The sequence below is a fragment of the Salmo salar genome, chromosome 23 (genome assembly GCF_965601325.2).
Source record: "Salmo salar chromosome 23, fSalSal1, whole genome shotgun sequence".
In the NCBI taxonomy this organism is placed as follows: Eukaryota; Metazoa; Chordata; class Actinopteri; order Salmoniformes; family Salmonidae; genus Salmo; species Salmo salar.
The window spans coordinates 17,856,891-17,882,851 of NC_138313.1; the positions used below are offsets into that span (position 1 = coordinate 17,856,891).

Genomic DNA, 25,961 nt, shown 5'->3' on the forward strand with positions numbered 1-25,961 from the left:
AAGGTAGAGATATTCTCTGTCAGAGATCCATTACTGCTCACAATGGGCCTGCGTGGTATAGGTGGTGTCATGCTCTTGTGAATTTTGGGTAGAGCGTATATGACCGGTGTGGTTGGGCAGTCGACTTTCATAACGTCATATTCGGTCTTTGTAATTTCCCCTTCATTAACAAATGTTGACAATTTATCATGAATCAGAGACTTGAATTGATTAGTAGGGTCCTATGGGAGTCTTTTGTAAAATTCCTAATCACTAAGTTGTCTCAGAATTTCCTTTTCATCGTCTGCTGCATTTAGTATCATTATTACACCTCCTTTGACGGCAGGTTTTATAATCATACTGGAGTAATTTTTCAGTTCTTTCTCTGCTTTGGACATATTATGGAATACCTAGTATTCTTTTTTTCTAGCCAAGAGATTATGTACATCTTTCTTCAAGCAATATATTTCTCATGAGAAGGATTTTTTTTAGGTGGTAACAATGTGATTTTCCTTTTAAAATATGTATTTTCCCCCTTGTCATGTCCTCAGGGCGGGAGTCAAGTTCATTGTCATTCAGGTGGTTATCTATGAGAAAAACATTAGCACTGTTTCCTGTCTGGTTACTAATATCGTTAAGTAGATTAACATTGGCAGGTGCATAGGGAGCAGCCCCATTACCAAAAACGTTTTGAAAGTCTATAACTGTGTCAAATTCCTTGGCCTGTGATGTTGGTACAAATGATAGTCCCTTACCTAGGGCAGATGAACATGTATCAGATCTAGACCTGCTGGACAGGTTTATTACCGTGTCTTGCTCCGTGTGTCGAGCGGGGATTTCGGGTGTTGCCAAGATGCGCTGTGCCTAAGAACAGCCTTTAGCCGTGGTATATTGGCCATATACCACACCCCCTCGGCCCTTATTGGTTAGGTGTATTGCCTCACACCCCAGTACAGCTGTGATGAAATAGGGCTCTGCATTGAGCAACAGCCTTCTCACTTTATAGGCCTCTCGTATGATACTGTACCTGTTCTGGCATCTAGCTTACTGTTTTCTACATTAGTTGCCATTTGAAAGTGAGGTTATGTTTTAATTAAAGTAAACATTTAGTTTTTTTACAACCACATCTCTCTTTTTTTTATTATTTTAAATTGTATCATTCTGAACTTTACCTGCAATTTTATATTCCCTTTTTGTGTGACTCGAGCGCAATAAAAAGCTATCCATCTATTCCATTCTCCCTGTAGCTTGCTGCTACAGGTAACTGGCAAAATAATGGAAACGCAAACAGTGTCTTAAGGCTTTGGGCCACCACGGGCTGCCAGACAGCTTCAATGGGACTTGGCATAGATTCTACAAGTGTCTGCAACTTCCTGTGTGGATGCACCCCATGCTTTCAATATACTTTGTACCTCATTTACTCAAGTGTTTCCTTTATTTTGATACCTGTAGAATGGACGGAGAGGTATCGCTCGAGTCGCTACAAAATGGAATATAACTTTGCTGATAATGTTTGGAATGAGACCAGTTCATTTGTACAACATCTAAAGACCTGCATCACAATACATACTACACAACGAGGATGCGGAAATGAATTGCAGTTCTGGGTAAGTTTCTCAAACATGTAAAACCACAAACTGTAAAACCCTTGCTGGTGCTGTTCTAGCTGTGACAGTAACCCAGGCCTACCCTGGCCTCCTCTCTCCTGACCCAAATATGGCTGTAACCCTACCCATTCTGTAAGCTCTCCCAGTGACGTCACCATGCACCCGAGAGGCCCAGGCTCAGATTTATGGGCCTTTGTGTCGTAGGTCCAGCCATAGCCTCTTCCCAACTGGCACCCTATTCCCTATGTAGTGCACTACGTTTGACCAGAGCCCTTGTGTAAGGTAGTGCACTACATGAGAATAGGTTGCCATTTGGGACGCAACCATGGGCTCGTCCGCAGTGCACTGCACAGGCTGGTAGGCATGATTCCCTCTCACAGGCCGGGGGCCTGTTCAGTGTTTCCGCTGCAATCATTTAACTGTGGCGCTGTGCCACGGCAAAATCATTCCCGCCACGCCAAAAAAAGAGAACACATTTACTTTCCCTCTGCAAACAAAATGAGTAATGAATAGAAAAACCAGACAACCCCATAGTAGAATAGTTTGTCTATTTACTTAGTCGGCTTGTTGTGCGTTCTATGCGAGATAAATTCCCTTTTTGGTCCCGTGTGGCTCGGCTGGTAGAGCATGGTGTTTGCAACGCCGGGGTTGTGGGTTCGATTCCCACGGGGGACCAGTACGGAGAAAAAAATGTATGAAATGTATGCATTCACTACTGTAAGTCGCTCTGGATAAAAGCGTCTGCTAAATGACTAAAATGTAAAATGTAATAAATATTTATTTCAAGGCGCATTCAACCTGCAAGTGCCATGGGGAGGGAAACATGCATTTTGACAAGCAGTCAATGCAATACAATTCTTAATGTGGGAAACTGCCGTTTTAATGGCTTTTTGTTAAAAAGAGCGCATTCCAGCTTTACATTCCTAATTTATTCATTTCTCCACTCCTAGATATACACAAACTGCACTGTTTTTTTAAACCTGTACATTTTAGCAGCGGCATGGTTAAGCACGTTCTGCAATTTGTGAGTGCATAGGGTTGAGTATGGCTAAATGAAACACTGGTCAATTGAAGGGTAACTTGGGGGCAACCAGGGAAAGCTTTAGGGGTAAAAATTGTGACGGGCAAGGGGCGTTTTACCAAAAGTTTCCCTAATAGGTAGGCCTACATTATATTCACTGTGTTAATGCAAGTTTTTCTGAGACATAAAATCGTCAATGCAATGCTTACTAGTTGAAAGATCATGTTTGTGATCTATCTAATGATTAGCCCAATAAATGCACATAGACAACACCTTCAGCCTATTTATTTATAGCCACTATGCTGCATCAGTTTAGCTACAGGTAGTAATGCGTATTGCTAATAAGCATGCCTGATCATATGGTGTATATATTGAAATAATTAGTACATTTAAAAAAAAAATGTTTTACCAATATGTTATTGGGCTCATTTCTGACAGTGGAAATTATATTTTAGATGGTGTCGTCTTATTTTTAAAAATAAATTCATCAATTTTTTGAGTAGAATGTCCTTTTTAAATGTCACCAGAACTGAGCTTCTCAGTGCTTCTACGTAAACCCCACGCTACCCCCCCCCACACACACACACACACACCTTTTTCACAAACTTTTTTTGCCAGAAGAAACGCTGGTCCTGTTTTGTAAGTCAACAAAAAAATAAATGGACTGAAACAGTGGGGACTGCCTGAAATGCTCATTTGCGTTTTCTGTTAGAATTTGTTTTAAAATGTGTTCCACTGCATTCCCTAATGAACATGATCCAGAGTCAGTTAACTTAAGTCTTACAGCTCGTGACAAACGAATTGGCACATTTATTGATACAATGTCAGTCTGCGTAGACCTTATACACTCCTGCAGCTTTTATTCTCACTAACCCACTTTTAGGGATTTTGAATTTACTTTGAATTGACCGACTTTTCTGTTGATATGTCATGGCTTTTTTTTTTTTAAGTGGTCATATTTTGTTCAAATTTAGGATCACATTGAAGTAATAGGTAAACAACTGTGCAAGTCCACCTTTTTTTCTGTCACTTGGGACCCAAATGCAAGTTAAAGGTTCATTTAAATATCACTCTGACTGAAAAATGTGTTTGGAGTGGACTGTAAAAATGCAATGTCAACCTTTGTCCTATAGTGATTATGTACCCATAAAACATTGTGATATACGACGCTATGGCCCCAAATCAGCTTAAATCACGGTCCCGTGTGGCTCAGTTGGTAGAGCATGGTGTTTGCAATGCCAGGGTTGTGGGTTCGATTCCCACGGGGGACCAGTACGGAGAAAAGAAAATGTATGAAATGTATGCATTCACTACTGTAAGTCGCTCTGGATAAGAGCGTCTGCTAAATGACCAAAATGTAAATGTAGTTGGGCTATAGCCTGGGCAGAGGCTAAGTGCAGGCAGTGGCAAATCTTTTCTAATATTCCTTTCTGGTGGAGGAGCAGAACAGGTTTGTGTGTGTCTGTCTGCGGCACTTACATGATGGAGCAGTGACTGTCGGATGAGGGATGCGCTGTCTTACTGCAGTGAGCTAGTTGATAGGTCTACATCATGGGCTGGATAGAAGCAGTCCACCATCTTCTACCAACTGGATTATTGCTTTATTTAGCTAGCAAATAGATCCAAGTTGGCCAGACTTGAAACATAAAGATCAGCTGGCTACTCACTACTGCATTGGCTTGTGCTTGAGAGACCTGTGTACATTTTCTGTAATGCCTGCTACAAGAAGTTAGTCATTATTAGTGAATCGCGATGTTGTCACCATGGGCGATAGACTATGCTGTCGTAATATCGCCTGACCCTAGTATTGACCCTGATGAAGTGATCATGGTGGTTGTTCAAGGCTTTACTATCTATGTCCATTGCATTTTTGGTTGAGGAAACAAACAGAAGTGCAGTGACAGGATGTGTTGTCCTGTCCACCTTTTGAAGAGATGCACTATCAGCCTTACTGTCTGTAACCCCATCGACTCTACATCCAGGGCTCAGAGCTGTGGCGGCAGCAGGCTTTCCTCCTATCATCACTGGGGCTGCTGTTAGGCTTCTCCTTGGCTGTGGCTCTGCTGTCATAAAGCTGTAGTACATCTCACTGCAATTCCTACCTTCTTAAATTAGCTTAACTGTTTTTAGCACTGCTCTAGAAGTGCCAGCATGATTTGGATAAATGTAAATCAACAATTATTGGGTTACTTGCGTCAAGCCCATATCAAATTATTGGCACTAATGAAAGGTTTCAGATTGACAGGGACATTGGCAGTTACGCTACATTGTTACCTGTGTCTATAATTTTGTATTTGAGCTGCGTTCACTTCCGAACATGGAATGAAATGTTCCCTCATTCAGTCCGAGCCTAATGTCTCTCATTGCAGATCTTGTAGGCCTAAGTTGAACTGTCATATGAGGAAAGAAATGCTTAAGCCTGTTGTGCTTGTCTCTTTAGGTTGCTGGAGACGGACAGTAAGTCCCTCCGGTCTGTGAACGGATCCAGACGTAACAGCGTCTCCAGCCTCGTGTCCAGCTCCTCGGCTTCCTCCAACCTGTCTCACCTGGAGGAGGACTCCTGGATCCTCTGGGGACGCATAGTCAATGAGTGGGAGGAGGTCCGAAAGAAGAAGGAGAAGCAGCTCAAGGTGAGAGACTACTAGGCTATAGGTTCCTCTGGAAGAGTTACAGGAAACTCTTTCGACCTGCGGAAGCTGGTCCTAAACGGCTCCCTCCGCATTTCCCTTGGGCTTAACCCCGGCCTTCTGTAAGGTGGAGGCAATATGGTGGATGGTCCCCGTGACACAGGTGACCAACGGTTGTCTATGAGCCAATGTATGCTTCGGACTAACTGCTAACCTTGTGTGTTAGTTGTACCATAATGCAATCCTGTTACTGTTATAAGACTGTGATGGCTAGCTAGCAACAAGTAACTAACACAAATATTTGTAATCAATGAAGTTAGTCGACTTAGCCCGCACTGTACAACAGCTTCTATGTTTCATGTTGTAGATACTTTATTGTTCAGGTCTAATTCCAAAGGCCAGGTACGTCCCTCAGTGACCCCTACTGTGGTTGTGTTTACATTGAACTTACGGTGTCAGTTCTGGTCTAGTTTTTTGTTCTCAGTGCTCCCTGTAAACTGATCGTGTGTAGTGTCCCTCACTGGTCGCACAGGGGGAACGCCATTCAGATGTGATTTAAATGTCTCTTTTTATTGTCAATCTGAATGAATGATACATCAGCTTTGGAGTACTTTTATGCATCAGGTTTGGAGTGTATAAGTAGCCTTGCGTAGATACTGTTTGTACTGAAACCATATCTATAGTTGCTATAGCAGTGTTTTCCACTAGCGCTGGCTGTCGGGACTTTTCCCACTTAAATTAACTAGGCCACTTTTCGCTAGTCAGAAAAAAAGTCTGCTGCGCCCTCCATCTTCTAGCAATCTATTGATAGGACAGGCGCCTGTCAGTCACAAAGTGAGCGATGCCAGGGAAACACTGCGGATCCCGTCTTCGGTACCTGGGTGTGTGTGTTGTGATTGCAGTCAAATTTCTACATGGAGGGAGAGAGCATGAAATTCAAGACCACACGTAAATTACATTCTATTTGTATTTGAGCAATGTGATTGGCCATGCATTCAAGCACCACCATGCTCCCACGAGTCACTTCTCGAGCAGTACATGAGTTGATGTCTTTACATGGCACACGGGAGCTGTCCAGAGCAAAAAGAAGTGGCCATCAATCTACTCGCTGAGCTTATTTATTTTGGGGAAAGAGATTTACAAAGTAAACCTTCAATAGTGAACATACAAGCACATACAGTTGAAGTCAGAAGTTTACATCTTAGCCAAATACATTTATTCTCAGTTTTTCACAATTCCTGACATTTAATCCTAGTAAAAATTCCCTGTTTTAGGTTAGTTAGGATCACCACTTTATTTTAAGAATGTGAAATGTCAGAATAATAGTAGAGAGAATGATTTATTTCAGCTTTTATTTCTTTCGTCACATTCCCAGTGGGTCAGGTGTTTTCATACACTCAATTAGTATTTGGTAGCATTGCCTTTAAATTGTTTAACTTGGGCCAAACATTGTGGGTAGCCTTCCAGAAGCTTCCCACAATAAGTTGGGTGAATTTTGTCCCATCCCTCCTGGCAGAGCTGGTGTAACTGAGTCAGGTTTGTAGGCCTCCTTGCTCACACACGCCTTTTCTGTTCTGCCCACACATTTTCTGTATGTTTGAGGTCAGGGCTTTGTGATGGCCACTCCAATATCTTGACTTTGTTGTCCTTAAGCCATTTTGCCACCACTTTGGAAGTACGCTTGGGGTCATTGTCCATTTGGAAGACTCATTTGCGACCAAGCTTTAACTTCCTGACTGATGTCTTGAGATGTTGGTTCAATATATCCACATAATTTTCCTGCTTCATGATGCCATCTATTTTGTGAAGTGCACCGGTCCCTCCTGCAGCAAAGCACCCCCACAACATGAGGCTGCCACCCCCGTGCTTCACGGTTGGGATGGTGTTCTTCGGCTTGCAAGCCTCCCCCCTTTTCCTCCAAACATAACGGATGGTCATTATGGCCAAACAGTTCTATTTTTGTTTCATCAGACCAGGGGACATTTCTCCAAAAAGTACAATCTTTGTCCCCATGTGCATTTGCAAACCGTAGTCTGTCTTTTTTATGGCGGTGTTGGAGCAGTGGCTTCTTCCTTGCTGAGCCGGCCTTTCAGGTTATGTCGATATAGGACTCATTTTACTGTGGATATAGATACTTTTGTGCCTGTTTCCTCCAGCATCTTCACAAGGTCTTTTGCTGTTGTTCTGGGATTGATTTGCACTTTTCGCACCAAAGTACGTTCATCTCTAGGAGACAGAACGCGTCTGCTTTCTGAGCGGTATTGCGGCTGCGTGGTCCCATGGTGTTTGTACTTGCGCACTATTATTTGTACATATGAACGTGGTACCTTCAGGTGTTTGGAAATTGCTCCCAAGGAAGAACCAGACTTGTGGAGGTCTACAATATTTTTTTCAGAGGTCTTTGCTGATTTCTTTTGATTTTCCCATGATGTCAAGCAAAGGCACTGAGTTTGAAGATAGGCCTTGAAATGCATCCACAGGTACACCTCCAATTGACTCAAATTATGTCAATTAGCCTATCAGAAGCTTGTAAAGCCATGACATAATTTTCTGGAATTCTCCAAGCTGTTTAAAGGCACAGTCAACTTAGTGTATGTAAACTTCTGACCCACTGGAATTGTGATACAGTGAATTATAAGTGAAATAGTTAACAACCCAATATTGATGGATCAACCTGTAAACAATTGCTGGGAAAATTACTTGTCATGCACCGACTTGCCAAACTTCTTCCATTTAAGAATGATGGAGGCCACTGTGTTCTTGGGGACCTTCAATGCTGCAGACATTTTTGTACCCTTCTCCAGATCTGTGCCTCGACACAATCCTGTCTCGAAGCTCTATGGACAATTCCTAAAACCTCATGGCTTGGTTTTTGCTTTGACATGCACTGTCAACTGTGGGACCTTATATAGACAGGTGTGTGCCTTTCCAAATCATCACCAATGAATTCAATTTACCACAGATGGATTCCAATCAAGTTGTAGAAACATCTAAAGGATGATCAATGGAAACAGGATGCACCTGAGCTCAAATACAAATCTCATAGCAAAGGGTCTGAATACTTATGTAAATAAGGTATTCCTGTTTTAAATGTTAATACATTTGCAAAACAATTCTGAACCTGTTTTCGCTTGTCATTATTGGCTATTGTGTGTAGATTAATGAGAGAAAAAAATATTTAATGTAACAAAATCTGGAAAGAGGGAAGGTGTCTGAATACTTTCTGAATGCACTGTATCTGCCAGTGTAGAACTGGTAAGGAAACCTCATCAGTCATAACTGGGCCTTACCTACATGACTTTGGTATTTCACAATTTCCAGAGAAGAGGCCTTAGCTACAACATCACAACATGTGACCAGATGGGTGCAAGACAGTGTCTAACTCATATTAATCATCACATTGGGGCGGCAGGTAGCCTAGTGGTTAGAGCGTTGGACTAATAACCGAAAGGTTGCAAGATCGAATCCCCGAGCTGACAAAGTCAAATCTGTCGTTCTGCCCCTGAACAAGGCAGTTAACCCACTGTTCCTAGGCCGTCAGTGAAAATAAGAATTTGCTCTTAACTGACTTGCCTAGTTAAATAAAGGTTTAAAAAAAGTTATTCAACAAAGAGATTGCTCAATTGACATTGCTTTCTCCTCTGTGGACCAAGTTGAGTGTGTTTTCACTGCAAGGCAGGAGGAAAACTGAGCATACTACTTTTCTGTTGTATCAACAAACTGATATTCTCAATGTGTGACCGACCGACCTCTTTTCTGTCTTATCTTGCAAAATTTGAAATTGTTTTTTACATTGGATAAAAGTAAAAACTTAGAGCTACAAAATGGTATCGCACACTGCAGTTGAGGAACAATGGGAAAGTAATTCTGGTTTGAAAGTTGATAAACTTGTAACCCCACTTTTGACAAAATTTCACGTGAATGTGTTGATACTCCTACTGCAGAACTCTTCTTTGCCTACACCCATTCAGCATTGTTCATACCCTCTTAATCCTTAGCCCCACCCATCTCTTTAAGGATTCACTTGTGAGGCCATGCGCTAAATGGAGTGAGTAAGGTAGTGTAGTTCACGAAATAAAATAGATGGCCGTAATCACACCCAGACACACCTGATTAACTTGATGGGTCATGTAATCATCTGGTGAAGTGGAGTCTTTTGTTTAGGTTTTGTTTAGACATGTAGCTAGCTAGCTAGCTAAATAATTAACCATAATCCCAACCCATACAGTACTAGAAATACAAACAGATTGTCATAGCTAGCCACCATGCATGAAATGCTGTAGTATGAATCTACAGATAGCTAAAGCTAACCAACCAGGTTTAATGTTAGCTAGCTTAGGCGATAACTAGCAATGCAAATGGATTGCTGAGAGAGAAATAATATTACTACAGATAACACATGTAACGTTAGCTAGCAAGCCAGCCAGCTAACGTTAGCTAGCTAGCTAAACAGTACGCTTTAACCTGCTGCAATGAAAATACTTTCTGCTAAATTCAGGGCAGCAGTGTTAAGACCAGTAGCAAAACTTTTGCAGTTCTCCATTGCTACTCTATTTTTCAAAAAAGCTTCGGTAGCAAGGATTATCTACACATACAGAGCAGCTCATGTTATAGACTGAAGCGTGGCTTCATTCCGAACTCACCTACGTGGCAGATCAATCTGAACTCATCTCTCTGCATGTCCAGCCCATCCATTATCTCAGCCAATCATGGCTAGCGGGAAGGTTTCTGTCTTTTTCTGTGGCTAAACCAACTAGGCTCGTAATTTAACAATTATATTCGTATTTTCAGATGGCATACAAGTTTGTACCCTATGCCATACGTAATGCACTACTTTTGACCAGACCTCTATGGGCTGTGGTCAAAAGTAGTGCTCTAGGTAGGGAGTAGGGTGCCATTTGGGACGCACTGCTGAGTGAACACCAACCGGAGTCAGAGGAGCTTGCACCGTAATGTAGTGACAGGTTGAGCAATGGGTAGAGGTAGTTTTCCAGCCGTATTCACAGCTGTATGCATTATTCATGAGTTTCCTCTTGCATCTGTGTATGAGAGTCATCCAGTGGAGGGTTGGTGGGTGTGCGTCAGGGTTCCGTTAGGAAAATGTGGCGCCTTTTAATTTACCGGACATTTGAGAAATGTACTGGCCCCATATACATTGGGTGCGCAACCTGATTAGGGCATCCACCCACAGTGCTCAGAATGACAGAAATCACATTTAGAATATGGTAATTCATATTAACAGAACATTCAAGTCAAGGATGCAACGATGTGCAGTCATTCTTACCGAATTCTGATGTGCACTTTGAAGCTATTAGAATAACTGTCCACATTTACTTTTCCTCAGTCAATCTACTATCCCCCGTAGTAGAAATGTTTACATCTTCTATTGGTCAGCTTGTTGAGAAATTGTCTATTCCAAACAGACTCCGCGACAGTTGTGGGAGAATTGATCCCAAATTCATAAGGGGAGATCTAATTTGCAACAAATAGCATGGGTTACTAATATGACTAAGATTGTGCCTTTGGCTACTAGACAATGAAAGAGTTTATATAAAATAATTGCCTCCACAAATACGGTCTAGATTTTGGCTAGGCTGCTTTGAAGCAAGGTAAGACATGCCTCATAATATGTAGTAAAACGTTCAGGTTTCAAACCATTAAGTATAAGTTTTCAAAATGCATACTGCCTCCAGCTCATTGCAAAGTGGTGTGTGATGCGCTGATGAAGCCTGCATTCCGTTGCCTATGCATTCGCTGTTTGATAGGCTGTAGCAACAGCTCTCGTGGTGTTTGACAGATTTTCCACTCGAAGGATCTGTATGCTATATGCATTTGATAAATAAAGGTTAAATAAAATAAAAAGATAATTATGACGCGTAACGAATATACTGTAGACTACACACGCACCAGATGAATTCCACAAATTGACCTATAGACCGATAAGCATGACCAGTCAACTGTATTTACATCAATGAATGGGCTAAAAAGCATTATTTCACAATGGGATTTTTTTCTTCTTCTCCCAGACAATTGGCCGAAAAGCCGGCAATTACCAGCTAATGGAAACCCTGGTGTGTGTGTGTGTGTGTGTGTGTGTGTGTGTGTGTGTGTGTGTGTGTGTGTGTGTGTGTGTGTGTGTGTGTGTGTGTGTGTGTGTGTGTGTGTGTGTGTGTGTGTGTGGTGTGTGTGTGTGTGTGTGTGTGTGTGTGTGTGTGTAATGCAGTGGTGGGATAGGGAGATGGAACACAGAGGTGGAATGAATGAGCTGAGAGCCACAAAGTAGGCTACATCTTTTCCTTCTAGGAACGTACAGTAGGCTTACTGTAAGAGTCTATTGTTTCCATTACAAGGCTGGGACTGTCCAGGATGACCTCAGAGAAAGGGAGAGAGATCCCATTACCACACACACACACACACACACACTCTCTCTCTAAGAAGCAACACATGCCAGTGTTCCCTGTTTGCAGAGGAAAGGTCCTAATCGAGTCACATCAGCAGTAATTTGCAAGAACAACATTTCACTCTGCACAAGGCCTTGCTGACTAGATTATATTTAGTGGTGGAGAAATTGTATTATGATGACTGAGACTGACTGGGGTGCATGCTGTGCTGTGGAGAAAAACACATTGGAGCATAGCAGCACACAGAGAGACAAATGATTTAGTTTGTTCTGAACACCGTCATAGGAAGTCTCATACTATGTGGATACCAGTATATTACTTTGTATGTAAAAACATGAAGAAAACAACATGTTTTCCTTCGAAAGGCTGTTCTCGTTACGTTAATGGTTAGAGAAAGTCCGCAAAAACATTTATATATCTTGAAAGCGATCTATTGACAAGGTCGGATAAACTGCAAGCCACACTTTGGTTTAGTTACTGCCACCAATTGGTAATATTAGCATTTTCGGACCAAAGCCAATACTGATTATATTTTTCATCTCCCCCCAACAGGATCTGGTCAGAAAAGGGATCCCCCACCACTTCCGGGCAATAGTATGGCAGTTGCTATGCAATGCCCAGAACATGCCTATCAAAGACCAGTACTCTGAGCTGCTGAAGATGACATCACCCTGCGAGAAGCTGATTCGCCGGGACATCGCCCGGACCTACCCTGAGCACGAGTTCTTTAAGGAGGACAGCTTGGGACAGGAAGTACTCTTCAATGTCATGAAGGTGAATGCTTTTAGGTTTGCACCAAAAAAATATATATATAGGATTTCTAGAATCAAGGTGTAAGCTACGAGGGAATCCTCTAACCTGGAACTCTTCAACTGGAATAAAAAAAGATTTTGGAGAAAGTTACTGGAATTTTGCAACCCTTGTGTTTTGTTTCAAACCAATATGCGCAACAGATTGCTTTACAGTGTGGTCTGGAATTGGTTTAGCGGTTATCTCCTGCGCCTTCAGCACTTAGACACTGAGTATACCAAACATTACGAACACCTTTCTAATATTGAGTTGCACTCCCCCCACCTACCTTTTTGCCCTCAGACCTGCCTCAATTCATCGGGGGCATGGACTCTACAAGTTGTCGGAAGCATTCCACAGGGATGCTGGCCCATGTTGACTCCAATGCTTCCCACAGTTGTCAAGTTGGCTGGATTTTCTTTAGGTGGTGGACCATTCTTGATACACATGGGAAACTGTCGAGTGTTAAAAAAAAAAAATGCAGCGTTGCAGTTCTTGACACCCCCCCCCCTAATTGTCTCAAGCCTTAAAAATCCTTATTTAACCTGTCTCCTCCCCTACATCTACACTGATTTGAAGTGGATTTAACACATTACATCAATAATGGATCACAGCGTTCACCTGGTCATGGAAAGAGCATGTGTTCTTAATGTTTTGTATACTCAGTGTATAATCGTAACTGGAATGAATCCTGCACCATCTTTCGACAAATCTTTCCTGTCTCTCTAACTATCTGTCTTATCAGCCTGGTCCCATATCCATTTGTGCTCTTGGCAGGATAGCACCGACAGACTGGCAATCAGCTGACTGTCCTGTCAATAGAAGACGAAGAAGAAGAATGCGTTAGAGCACTGCTTTTATTCTTCTCATGAGGCAGAATTGTTCTAGAAAAGCTGTTTCTCAACCCAATGGAGTAGTAATTCATTAGGTTTTAATGGGAGCCAGTAGCCCTGCTTCGTGCTGAATTGCTTGAACACAGGGCAGAAAGTGTTGAGTCCACAGTTACACCTTGACCCTGGAAAACCTTAGCTGGGACAGTTTCTCATAGACCCTGACTTGCATGCCAAGTGGCACTATATTCCTCTATAAAGTGCACTACTTTTGGTCAAAAGGAGTGCTCCATGTAGGGAATAGGGTGCCATTTGGGATGCAACCCCAGAGTGCTTAGCTCTCCTCATGACCATGGCTGAAGACTGATCCGAGGTCACTTCCTGTTGTTGTTGCAGGCCTACTCTCTGGTGGACCGGGAGGTCGGTTACTGTCAGGGAAGTGCTTTCATCGTCGGACTGCTGCTCATGCAGGTAATAATGGGACTAGGAAACACACACATGCTGTGTTATGGTCACATGTAACCTTCCACTACACACATTGACAGACTCATTATATTGACCAGAGTACATTTTCTTGAGAACTGTACTAAGAGTAAATTGTGTGGTGGTGATTAACTTGTATTATAATATGTCTGATTTTGTATTGTGTGAAGTTTGTATTTTATGTATATGAGGAAGACATTTTTTTATTAAAGGTTTAATTAAGTTGTGAGGTCTCTTAAAGGCTGGTTTCCCAGACACAGATTAAGCCTAGTCTCAGACTAAAAAACATTGTCAATGAAGAATCTCCATTGAAGGTATATTTTAGTCCAGGACTTGGCTTAATCTCTCTCTCTCTCTCTCTGTGTGTTTGTGTGGTCTAGATGGTGTATGAGGAGGTCTTTTGTTGAAGGTTAAAGGAAACTGTTTGTTGATCTTTGTTTGTTTGTTTGGTGGTGACCCCCTCACCAGATGCCTGAGGAGGAGGCGTTCTGTGTGTTCGTGAAGCTGATGCAGGACTACAGACTGAGAGAACTGTTCAAACCCAGTATGGCTGAGCTGGGACTCTGCATGTACCAGTTTGAGTTTATGATCCAGGTAAGACCTGATATGGGTTCGATACATGAATGAATTCCCAACCTTTTACAGAGCAATATTGACTTACAGCAGCACGCTCCAAGACTCCTTACATGCTGACTAGACCGGGCGCGGGCGTGCTTCCGCATGCGTCATCGGGCGCATGTTGATTTTGTCCATCCACACCAGATGCGATTAGGACACGCTGGTTGAAATATCAAAACTAACTCAGAACCAACTGTATTCATTTGGGGACAGGTCGAAAAGCATTAAACATTTATGGCCATTTAGCTAGCTAGCTTGCTGTTGCTAGCTAATTTGTCCTAGGATGTAAACATTGGGTTGTTATTTTACCTGAAATGCACAAGGTCCTCTACTCTGACAATTAATCCACAGATAAAAGGGTAAAGTTTAAAGTTTAAAGGTAAAGTTAGTTTCTAGTAATCTCTCCTCCTCCAGTCTTCTTCTTTAGACTATATTATGGCGGTTGGCAACCAACTTTAAGGTGTATCACCACCACCAGCTGGACTGGAGTGTGGACCTCAGTTCATTTTTCAATCACCCATGTGCATATATGCTCCTAAAAATCAATGAGGAGATGGGAGAGGCGGGACTTGCAGTGCATCAAGCGTCACAAATACAACCTAGTTTTATTTTAGCGCCTGACTACGCAGACAGTCATTGACACGCAAGATTGCATAACATGTATGTGTACATTTATTTTGCAACGCTCGCACATGTAACGCAAGCAGCATGGTCAGAACGTTGATTTACTATGACAATATGAATACAAATGATATAGTAATCATTTAGCAGACGCTCTTATCCAGAGCGACTTACAATTAGTCGATGTGTCACATCTTTATTTAAGATCATGTTTTATTCTATTCATATCTCCCTCCATCTCCGACCCACCGTTTCACCCCCTCCTTTAGGAACTTCTCCCAGACCTCCATATCCACTTCCAGGCCCAAAGTTTCCACACCTCTATGTACGCCTCCTCCTGGTTCCTCACCATCTTCCTCACCTCCTTCCCTCTCCCTGTTGCTACCAGGATCTTTGACATCTTCATGTTAGAGGTGAGTCGAGTTAAAGGTGCAATCCCCGTCGCCCAACTGTATGCCAGAACTGGTGGCAGGGCTGCCATTTTGCTGATAAACTAAACCCAGATTGCCGCTTTTATTGAACGTCTGATTTACTCATGTTTGACAATCTACTTCTAGTCAAGTGAGTCCAGAATAATTTTTATTACAGCCAACAAGGGTCTGTGAGGAAATGCAAGCAATTGGCGCCCACTGGTGGCCTTGGCAGAAAGGACACATTGGAATATCTTATGGACTAAACTTCAATTTCACCTTGGTAACGCAGTGTTCTGTGCGGTACTAGATAATAGAATGTTCTGATAATGGAATGCTTGTCTCAGGGTCTGGAGATAGTGTTCCGTGTGGGGCTGGCCATTCTACAATTGAACCAGGCAGAACTCATACAGCTGGACATGGAGGGAATGTTACAGGTATGACTGAGCAGCCGTAACCATTATAATTACAACCCTGTCCGAGTTAATGCACACAATTATCCATTCAATTCAAACTTTTTTCATCCCAGAGGGGCAATTATTGCCGGCAGGCACAAGATGCATAGTCTGGTCCCAGATCTGTTTGTTCTGTTTGTGATATTGGCAAGACGGCACAAACTGATCTGGGACCAGGCTAAAGGATACAGATTGAAAGACAATAAACATACACTTGAAGTTTCTTTGTGAGCATGTCTGTCTCGTACTCACCCAATAGTTACGTCTCGCCCTGCTCTGCTGTAGCACTTTCAGAGGGTCATCCCCCACCAGCTGGAAAGTGGACCAGACAAGGTCATCCTCGCTGCTTATAACGTCAAGTACAACGCCAAGAAGATGAAGAAGTGAGTAGTACGCTTCTGCTCGCTCCTTGGACTCTAGGCCTGGTTACTGTAAAAGCACGTCTGTGACTGCATATGTAATTGATGTGTTCCTTGAGCTGTCATGGCAACGGTAGTTACAGTGTGATGGAGATGAGTGCTTGCTGCAAGTACACGTGGTGCCAGTGCGCTGTGTTGATGCTGTATGACTCCTGTTTTCAGGTTAGAAAAGGAATACACTACAATCAAAACTAAGGAGATGGAGGAGCAGGTGGAGATTAAGGTGAATGGTGGAGCAGTAGGCTATGTGTTTAGTTTGGAACATGTTTTAAACTTACCAGGATATCAGTCAAGGCAGTAGTATTGTTCACTCTTAGACATCAGTACAGGTCAATTTGATCACTAACCGCACTTCGTAAAGCTGAGTTCACTGTACTTAAAACCCCAGGTATGTATGATCTTTGTATTTGTGTTCTGTGTCCTTGTGTTGCAGAGGTTGCGCACAGAGAACAGACTGCTGAAACAGAGGATAGACACACTGGAGAAAGTGAGTGAAACAAAGGAGGTGGAGGAGGGTGGTAACAGGTTGAACCATGGCTCTCCTTGCCATCCTATGTCATGACACCAGTCATAGTAATAAGTCATATTATACCAGTGAACCTTTTTGTCAGGGCCATTCACACAACAAGACCATAACCCCCTACCATACATTAACCCATCAAGTGCTTGTTCATGCATCATGTGTCTGTTGTTGTTCACTAAAGTCTCGTGGGTCTTGTTGTTACTAACTGGCCTGTGCTGCTGTTGGGCTGTCTGTCCAATTTACAAGACAACACTAGAATTCTCACTCACTGACAGTGTATATCTTATTGGGTGAAAGGATCCTAGTTGGCTTTGGAATGCAAGTCTTACGTTGAGATGCATGTCTCAGTCTTGAGATCCACGCTCAGGACCAGGTAAGATTAAGACCACTTTATTGGTCGATTGCACACAAGGTCCAACTGAAATTTGACTTCCGCTTTTAACCCAACCCCGCCGAATGACACATGCGTACACATGCAGGTTTTTGGAGAGGTGCGGGGGGGCTGCCACACTGGACACCCGGGGAGCTGTTGTTGTGGAGTGTTAAGTGCCTTGCTCGAGGGCACAATGGCATCTAGGATTTGATACCAGCAACCCTCCGGTTGCCAGCTCACTTCACATCAGACCCTCTGAGATTATAGCTGGCTGTGGAGCTCTAAAAGGCTACATTCAGTGATGACTGTTGACTCCTGGGATGATGCAGAGCAGCACTGCATGCCAGAGTGCACAGCTGCCATTGTTGTGCACAGCTGCCATTGTTGTGCATGTTGTTGGGATCTTCCGGTATGTTTGTCTGAGCACAAAGATACAGGCACTGCCAGGCCTGGTCAGAGTACCAGGACACCATGCATGAGGCCTGGGCAGAGGACTGCCTGAATATCTGTCCCAAACGACCAGCCTCTGTCTAGAGGCATAACCACTCACTCACTTACTCATATCACAGTATCGCTTCAAATCCAGTCGAAGGCTGCAACTTCTCATACCCAAAATATTAACTGGAATTGCTCAAAAGCTTCTAAAGTGTTACCATGCGGCACTTAAGAACTTAAAAAGGCATGGCTACATCCTAAAAAAAATGCTGCTTATAGCTAACTTCTTAGTCTTTTTTTCCTCTTGGCCCTGTTTAGCCCTTGTCTTCTGCTTTGCCTGTGTGAAATTCATCACCATGTTGTCTGTCACCCTCACCACCTAATTCTCACTGTCACCACTTTACCCCCACAACCTTTTCACTACACCTCAAGACCATGTTCCTTTTCTACCTCCCATACTTGTAAAATAACTTGGACACTATGGGGCAATTGCTAACTTCTCCCGTTGACATCAATGCATGGCTAAGTGAAAATTTGACTTATGTGGAAGTTAGGATTCACATTGTAATTGGTTGCCAAAACGACGGAGGAAGGAAAATGAACATTGAGTTTCCCTTTATAAAAACCAAATCAAGTGTTTGTCTGTTTTTTTTCTGTTATAACTGTGTTCTTTGGTCTTTCGTTCTCTGTGCTTCTCTCTCTTGTGGATATTTCTGTTTTGTAGGAAAGTGCTTCCTTGGCAGATAGATTGATCCAGGTACAAACTTCATTTTCTCCTCCACTATCCCCCCTCATCCCTCTTACATTGCACTTTCCCATCTCAAATGTCTGTATTGCGATGTAGCTTTGCATGCTAATGATTTGACCTTTAAATGATAGTACAATAAATGTCCAAATTATTATTTTTAATAAATTTATGTAAAATAAGGACATGGAAATCCGATCGCTTTGGTGAAATCTAGGATTCAAGAAGTGCATGTAATCACCCATAACAGCATGCCTAAGTATCTTGAACCATGCCAAAAGAAAATGCTTAGAGCTATCAATCCGAGTCCACCAAAGAGACTCAATCTTAAACTTTTGCAGAGAGAAAAAACAGCATGCGTTTTAAAATTAAACCCCCCCCCCAATCCTGCTTTATTTATATCATCTTTGATATGCCCACCCCTTCCGTCCATCCCACCCCCGTGGGTGCTCCCTGCTCACCCCAACATCGGTTGGTTATGTCCTAAAGGGACAAGTGACACGCGCCCAGGAAGCAGAGGAGAACTACCTGGTCGTGCGGGAGCTGGCCACAGTCAGGCAGCAGAGCGAAGAGGCCACAGCTCAACTGGAGCTGGCACAGAGCACCATCAGGGAGCTCCAGCAGAGACCACTATTGGTAAGGAGTAGCACAGTGCTCATGTTCCTGTATGGCTCAGTTGATTTAGTCTGGCGATGACAATTCCAGGGATCACATTCATATACTACAAATGTATGTACAGTAAGCTGCTTTAAAGCTCCTGCTCAGTGGCACATATTACAGTGCCACCTCTGGGAGGGATGACCATCAGCCCAGGCCTGGTCAACCCTCCATCCATCAGGCTCGGATCAGTGGTCTGGTCTCCATGTCTGACTCAGGCACAGGATATTGAGATTGTTGAAATGTCTCCTGATGTGGTGCAACTATTTTGGCTTGTTGATGTTCACTATTTAATGGGATGATTTTGTATAAAGCCCTAGGTCAGATAGTCATGAGATTGAATAAGATGCAGCTTTTGTTTTAGCACTGGATGCATGGGCAGTGACTGAATACAGAGTGTCTTCTGTCCACGTTCATGTCTTGAGAACTAGCCATGTACACAGTGCCTTTGGAAAGTATTCAGACCCTTTGACTTTTTCCACATTTTGGGAGGTTACATCCTTATTCTAAAGTTGATGGATTGTTTTTTTTTTTCTCCCTCATCAATCTGCACACAATACCCCGTAATGGCATAGCAAAAACAGGAGTTTCTCCCATTCTTCTCTGCAGATCCTCTCAAACTCTGTCAGATTGGATGGGGAGCGTTGCTGCACCGCTATTTTCAGATCTTTCCAGAGATGTTCTATCGGGTTCAAATCCAGGCTCTGGCTGTGCCACTCAAGGACATTCAGAGACTTGTCCCGAAGCTACTCCTGTGTTGTCTTGGCTGTGTGCTTAGTGTTGTTGTCCTGTTGGATGGTGAACCTTCACCCCAGTCCTGAGGCCATGAGCGCTCTGGAGCAGGTTTTCATCAAGGATATCTCTGTACTTTGTGCCGTTCATCTTTCCCTCGATCCTGACTAGTCTCCCAGGCCCTGCCTCTGAAAAACATCCCCACAGCATGATGCTGCCCCCACCATGCTTCACCATAGGGATGGTGCCAGGTTTCCTCCAGATGTGATGCTTGGCATTCAGGCCAGAGTTCAATCAGACCAGAGAATATTGTTTCTCATGATCTGAGAGTCCTTTAGGCACCTTTTGGCAAACTCTAAGCGGGCTGTCGTGCCATTTACTGAGGAGTGGCTTCCGTCTGGCCACTCTACCATAAAGGCCTGATTGGTGGAGTGCGACAGAGATAGTTGTCCTTCTGGAAAGTTCTCCCATCTCCACAGAGGAACTCTGGAGCTCTGTCAGAGGTCCAATCGGGTTCTTGGTCACCTCCCTGACCAAAGCCCTTCTCTCCCGATTGCTCAGTTTGGCCAGGCAGCCAGCTCTAGGAAGAGTCTTGGTGGTTCCAAACTTCTTCCATTTAAGAATGATGGAGGCCACTGTGTTCTTGGGGACCTTAAATGCTGCAGAAATGTTTTGGTACCATTTCCCAGATCTGTGCCTCGACACAATCCTGTCTCGGAGTTCTACGCACAATTCCTTCGACCTCATGACTTGTTTATTCTCTGACTTACACTGTCAACTGTGGGACCTTATATAGAGAGGTGTGTGCCTTTCCAAATCATGTCCAATCAATCGAATTTGTGATTATTGTGATTTTGCTATTGTAAATGTTTGTAGGCCTATGTAGCCAAATTGTATCTATGATCGTATGCTATTCATTCATGTTTTTGGTGTGCTATTTTTTACATTGAGAATTAACCAATGATATCAGGCCACACCCGGCCATGATTACAGACACCTGTGTGTGTCCTTTGACACTAAAACTAGTCACCCCGCAGTGTTTGTCATTATACCCCGATGAAGACAGTTTGTCTGTCGAAACATTGGTTATTAGGTTATTAAATTATTGCATCTGAGCTCCAAGAGTGTGCGGCTCTCCTTTAATTTTTCAAGTGTTCTACTCCGCTAGCCAGCACCTCGCCTAAATTGGTGTGCGTTTCTTTCACCTCTAGATCAATTAATTGAATTTACCACAGGTGGACTCCAAACAAGTTGTAGAAACATCTCAAAGAAGATCAATGGAAGCAGGATGCACCTGAGCTCATTTTCGAGTCTCTTAGCAAGGGGTCTGAATATTTATGTAAATGTATTTTAGTTTATTTGTAATACATTTGCAAAAATGTCTAAACCTGTTTTCGCATTGTCATTATGGGGTATTGTATGTAGATTGCTGAGGATAATTTTTGTTTTTTATCCATTTTGTAACGTAACAAAATATGGAATAAGTCAAGGCGTCTGAATGCTTTCCGAAGGCACTGTATGTATATCCTGTGTTGGCAATGTTTACTTTTCACACTTAATCAAAATATTTACACTGCTTAGCAACACATTCGCAGTCAGTGAAGGTGACAGTGGAGATGGATTCTCCCCACCTCTTCACTGCAGACCACAAACTCTCTCGCTCTTCTTACTCTATACAGAATGATCCTGTTTCAATGCATTACTTCAAATTGGGGCATGCTGTCAGCGCAGTGCAACCACCTTTTTCTGTCATTAGCATACTCCTGGAAAGGATTCATGAATTTATAAGGAGCTGCTGTGTGGGTGTATGCAATGTGGAGTCAGAGCTGTGTGTGTGTCTGTGCGGAACCCCAGTGGGACCCTCTCTTGGTGCTAAACAGACACTTTAATATTGATGAGCTGATTTAGTGAAACGTGTTGTGATGTCTGCACTGCGGTGTTTTACATAATGTGCTCTCTTGCTCTGACAATGAGCTGCTATACCCATTAAACATTTATAATGCGTTGGGAGAGTGATGCTAATTTGTTGTCCTCTGTGGAAATCAAGGATGAAATTGAGAATATGTTTTTGAAAGTGAGGCGCTATACTGCTTGGTGTGTTTTAGAGGGGTTGTTAGTGGTGTGCAATTTAATAAGGTAGATAGCTACTTCTAAGTTACAGCACAATAACTATGTATTTCTCATGTTGATTGCTCAAATGTTGTTTTTTTTTACAATACTATGTTCATATATTAAATGAAAATGTATAACATTTATATTGTTTCGAAACAATGTGTGTATTTTTAATTCGATTTTAAGTAGGTCATTTGAATATCCAGTGTTATTTCGAGATTCTAATGCATTCCTACTCAGACTAACCTAAAGGACACTATTGGCCAGTTTCCCAGAGACATATAAAGCCTAGTCCTGGACTATAATGCACCATAAATTGACATTCTCCATTGACAAATTTTAGGTCTGGGGAAACAATTTCAAAGGGTGTATAAAATAATATTTCTTCCTCACTCTCTCCTGGTCCTCCCTCTCCTTTCTCCCTACTGTAGAAGGGCATCCCCTGCTACACAGAGGAGTCTATCCTGCAGCTGGAGAGAGAGCTGGTTCAGGCCAGGCTAAAGGAGGCAGAGTCCCAGTGTGCCCTCAAGGAGATGCAAGACAAGATCCTGGACATTGAGAAGGTGTGTTACCTGGCTCAGACGGTCTGTCATGAACTCACTGTCACAGTGCCGCAGCCTAGTCCTCTGTCAGGTATTCCACCTGGAATAGGTAAACATTGTGGGATATTGCCGATAGAAATGTCATGACTAGAGCTGATGTGATTCCGTTTCTACATGTAGAGACTAGAGGCATGTTTGTTCTACATTTAGGGATGCAAATTTCATAAAATGTTGCTGCCGACTAACTGACCCACATTAACCAGTTAACAACAGGTTACATTTATTTTGTAAAATGATGTGACCAACAGAAAATAATATGCATGCCTACTAGGGCTGGGACGATACCAGTATTGCGATACTTGTTAGTATCGTGGCAAAGAAACAAAATGCGAAGTGGATTTAACTTGGAGGAAAACAGCCCTGTTGGATGTTGAAAACAAACATTCTCTTCATCCAGAGTCACATTTATTTAGGGTTCTATTCAATCCACATAGTGGGAATTCCTCTTTACGGTGTGATAGATTTCATTTTGGAATTGAAAATTGTTTTGTATTGTAAAACATACAGACACACACAAACATCCACACCCCTATCTCCAGCGCCTGCATCACTCTCCGCCACATGACCTCAAATATTTCAACAACTTTCCATTGTGTTAACGATGGAGGATAGGTTGATTTTTTTCCAGTTAAGTGTACGTTTTTCAAGATGATTGACGAGAAAAGTCTTGTCCAACCCATCGAGTGTCTGACTGCACTCTCAGTGAGAATTTTTTTATCTTGTGTAATACATTAGTTTATACGGGATTAAGCGTACATTTTCGTTAACTGTCATTTCGTAAGTAATGTTCAGGTGTGAAAGTAAGGCGGTGTGGTCCGGTACGCCGTTCCGGTAAAACATGAGCCTATCACAATAATGAAAACAAAATGTCTAAAACTGTTGGCTATTACACCATTATTTATCATTCCCATATGAGGCATGAAAAATGAGCGACTGGACTTGAAAACAGGCGGTAGGTGTATAGCCTACGCTCTAAAATGTGATGTGGTTCAACAAGAACATTAACATTAGGCCAAGGCAGAGATACGTGGCTGACAGCAGACGCGCAACGACAGCTGTGGAGGCATTCATTCGGGTCTAAAGAAAATCGGCAAATGTCATCACACTTTTTGGTGTTTTTTTTTTTGTAGCAGATGTCTCTTACCATTCACCACTGTTTGGAGGCTGGAAATAAGTTGGGAGTGGATGAGCTTGCGCGGGTAGCCTAGTAAAGGAGCCCTTTTGAAGTGATTGACAATTAGATAAACACAACCAGTCATGATGTTTTAATGCCACAATAAAAGGTAATACATTTTAAAAGTTAAATGACAAATCTTTATGACCCACAGAGATGCTATTGAGTTAATAGGGATTCTAAATAAAATTATATGATTAGGCCCCACGGCCGGCCTGCCCATCAGGCAGGATTAGAAAGTTGCCTAGAGCGGCAGTTCGACGAGGGCGCAATTTTATGAGTTAAAGATGCACCTTCAACAACACATAACACATTATATTATTCTGCCCCAAAACAATAACTTCTCTCACCCCACCCAGTGGCATGAGGGCTATTTAAGTGAGCGCTGATGCCACCCCATGATAAGCAGTGCCCACTTTGCCAAAGGCAGGGGATCAAAATATTTAGCTTGTCCATGCCCAGCGTGCCTCGCCAGGGTGATGTTGGAGAGACTAACGCTCCCTAAAATGTATTTAATATAGGCTAAATTATGTAGTCTGTGTGTTTTTTATTGTTGTTGTAGCCCATAGACCAAATGTATTACAATGTCACAAGACACTTTTTCAATCATTAACTTATTAATGAGGAGAGAGTGCAGGAGAAAGTCAACTAAAAAGGCAAGTGGGCAGATATCAGCTTTGGATCGGCTGCTGCATAATGAAACAGAAGTGGACAGCAAATGGTTCCCATTTCAACAACATTTCTTCATTTTAATTCGACTTCGCAAACAATGAGGGCTTTGTTGGAGCCTATTTCTTCCTATTCAATAAAATAAGTGTTAGGCCTACCTGTTTGTTTCTGTCAATCATGCTATCCATAGATTTGTCATTAATCCAAATCCTCCAATACTGGCACCATGCACTCCTTAAATACACTACATGACCAAAAGTATGTGAACACCTGCTCGTCAAACATCTCATTCCAAAATCATGGGCATTAATATGGAGTTGGTCCCCCCCCCCTTTGCTTCTATAACACCATCCACTCTTCTGGGAAGGCTTTCCACTAGATGTTGGAACTTTGCTGCGGCCGGGGACTTGCTTCCATTTAGCCACAACAGAATTAGTGAGGTCTGTCACTGATGTTGGGTGATTAGGCCTGGCTCGCTGTCAGCATTCCGATTCATATCAAAGGTGTTCGATGGGGTTGAGGTTAGGGCTCTATGCAGGCCAGTCAAGTTCCTCCACACTGACCTCAACAAACAATTTCTGAATGGACCTTGCTTTGTGCACGGGGGCGTTGTCATGCTGAAACAGGAAAGGGCCTTGCCCAAATTGTTGCCACAAAGTTGGAAGCACAGATTTCCCTTCATTGGAACTAAGGGTCCTAGCCCGAACCATTTAAAAACAGCCACCGACCATTGTTTCTCCTCCACCAAACTTTGCAGTTGGCACTATGCATTGGGGCAGGTAGTGTTCTCCTGGCATCTGCAAAACCCATATTCGTCCATTGGATTGCCAGATGGTGAACTGTGATTCATCACTCCAGAGAACGCGTTTCACTGCTCCAGAGTCCAGTGGCGCCGAGCTTTACACCGCTCCAGCCAACGCTTGGCATTGCACATGGTGATCTTGGGCTTGTGTTTGTGTGCTCGGCCATGGAAACCCATTTCATGAAGCTCCCAACAAACAGTTCTTGTGCTGACGTTCCTTCGAGGCAGTTTGGAACTCGGTAGTGAGTGTTGCAACTGAGGACAGATGATCTTTACGCACTTCAGCACTCGGTGGTCCTGCCCTGGCAGGGTTAAACTTGGTCTGCTGTTGTGAGGCCGGTTGGACATACTGCCAATTTCTCTAAAACAATGTTTGTCTGTTTATGGTAGAGAAATTACAATTCTATTCTGGTGGATATTCCTGTAGTTAGCATCCCAAATGCACACTCCCTCAAAACTTGAGACATGTGTGGCATTGTTGTGTGACAAAACTGCACATTTTAGAGTGGCCTTTTATTGCCCCCAGCACAAGGTGCACCTGTGGAATGATTATGCTGTTTAAACAGCTTTTTGATATGCGACACACATCAGGTGGATGGATTTTCTTGGCAAATGAGAAATTATCACTAACAGGGATGTAAACAAATGTGTGCAGAACATTTGAGAAGAAAGCTTTTTGTGAGTATGGGACATTTCTGTGATCTTTTATTTTCAGCTCATGAAACATGGGACCAACACTTTACATGTTGTGTGTTCAGTATAGATTTTCATAAAAGCTTTTAACATTTTCATTGATCTTGTTGTTTCTAATTACTCATGGATTTTTTTTTTTTTTCCCCCAGTAAATTGTTGAGAGCATTTAGGAAATTCTTGTATA

The 25,961-nt window shown here is 42.7% G+C and overlaps 1 protein-coding gene across 5 annotated transcripts in view; it reads left to right on the forward strand.

The window, feature by feature from the left end:
• Positions 1–25,961, forward strand: part of LOC106584166 (ecotropic viral integration site 5 protein homolog) — a 94,279-nt gene that overhangs the window by 34,635 nt on the left and 33,683 nt on the right. For 4 of the 5 annotated variants that reach the window (XM_014169108.3, XM_014169109.2, XM_014169110.3 and 1 more), the window contains 12 exons: positions 5,048–5,237; positions 12,188–12,409; positions 13,651–13,725; positions 14,206–14,331; positions 15,246–15,389; positions 15,734–15,823; positions 16,127–16,224; positions 16,423–16,483; positions 16,694–16,747; positions 18,316–18,348; positions 18,826–18,972; positions 22,269–22,400. In XM_014169108.3, coding sequence (XP_014024583.1) covers positions 5,048–5,237; positions 12,188–12,409; positions 13,651–13,725; positions 14,206–14,331; positions 15,246–15,389; positions 15,734–15,823; positions 16,127–16,224; positions 16,423–16,483; positions 16,694–16,747; positions 18,316–18,348; positions 18,826–18,972; positions 22,269–22,400 — 1,372 coding nt within the window. The remainder of the gene's footprint in view (positions 1–5,047; positions 5,238–12,187; positions 12,410–13,650; positions 13,726–14,205; positions 14,332–15,245; positions 15,390–15,733; positions 15,824–16,126; positions 16,225–16,422; positions 16,484–16,693; positions 16,748–18,315; positions 18,349–18,825; positions 18,973–22,268; positions 22,401–25,961) is intronic. The other variant, XM_014169111.3, reaches the window with a different exon arrangement.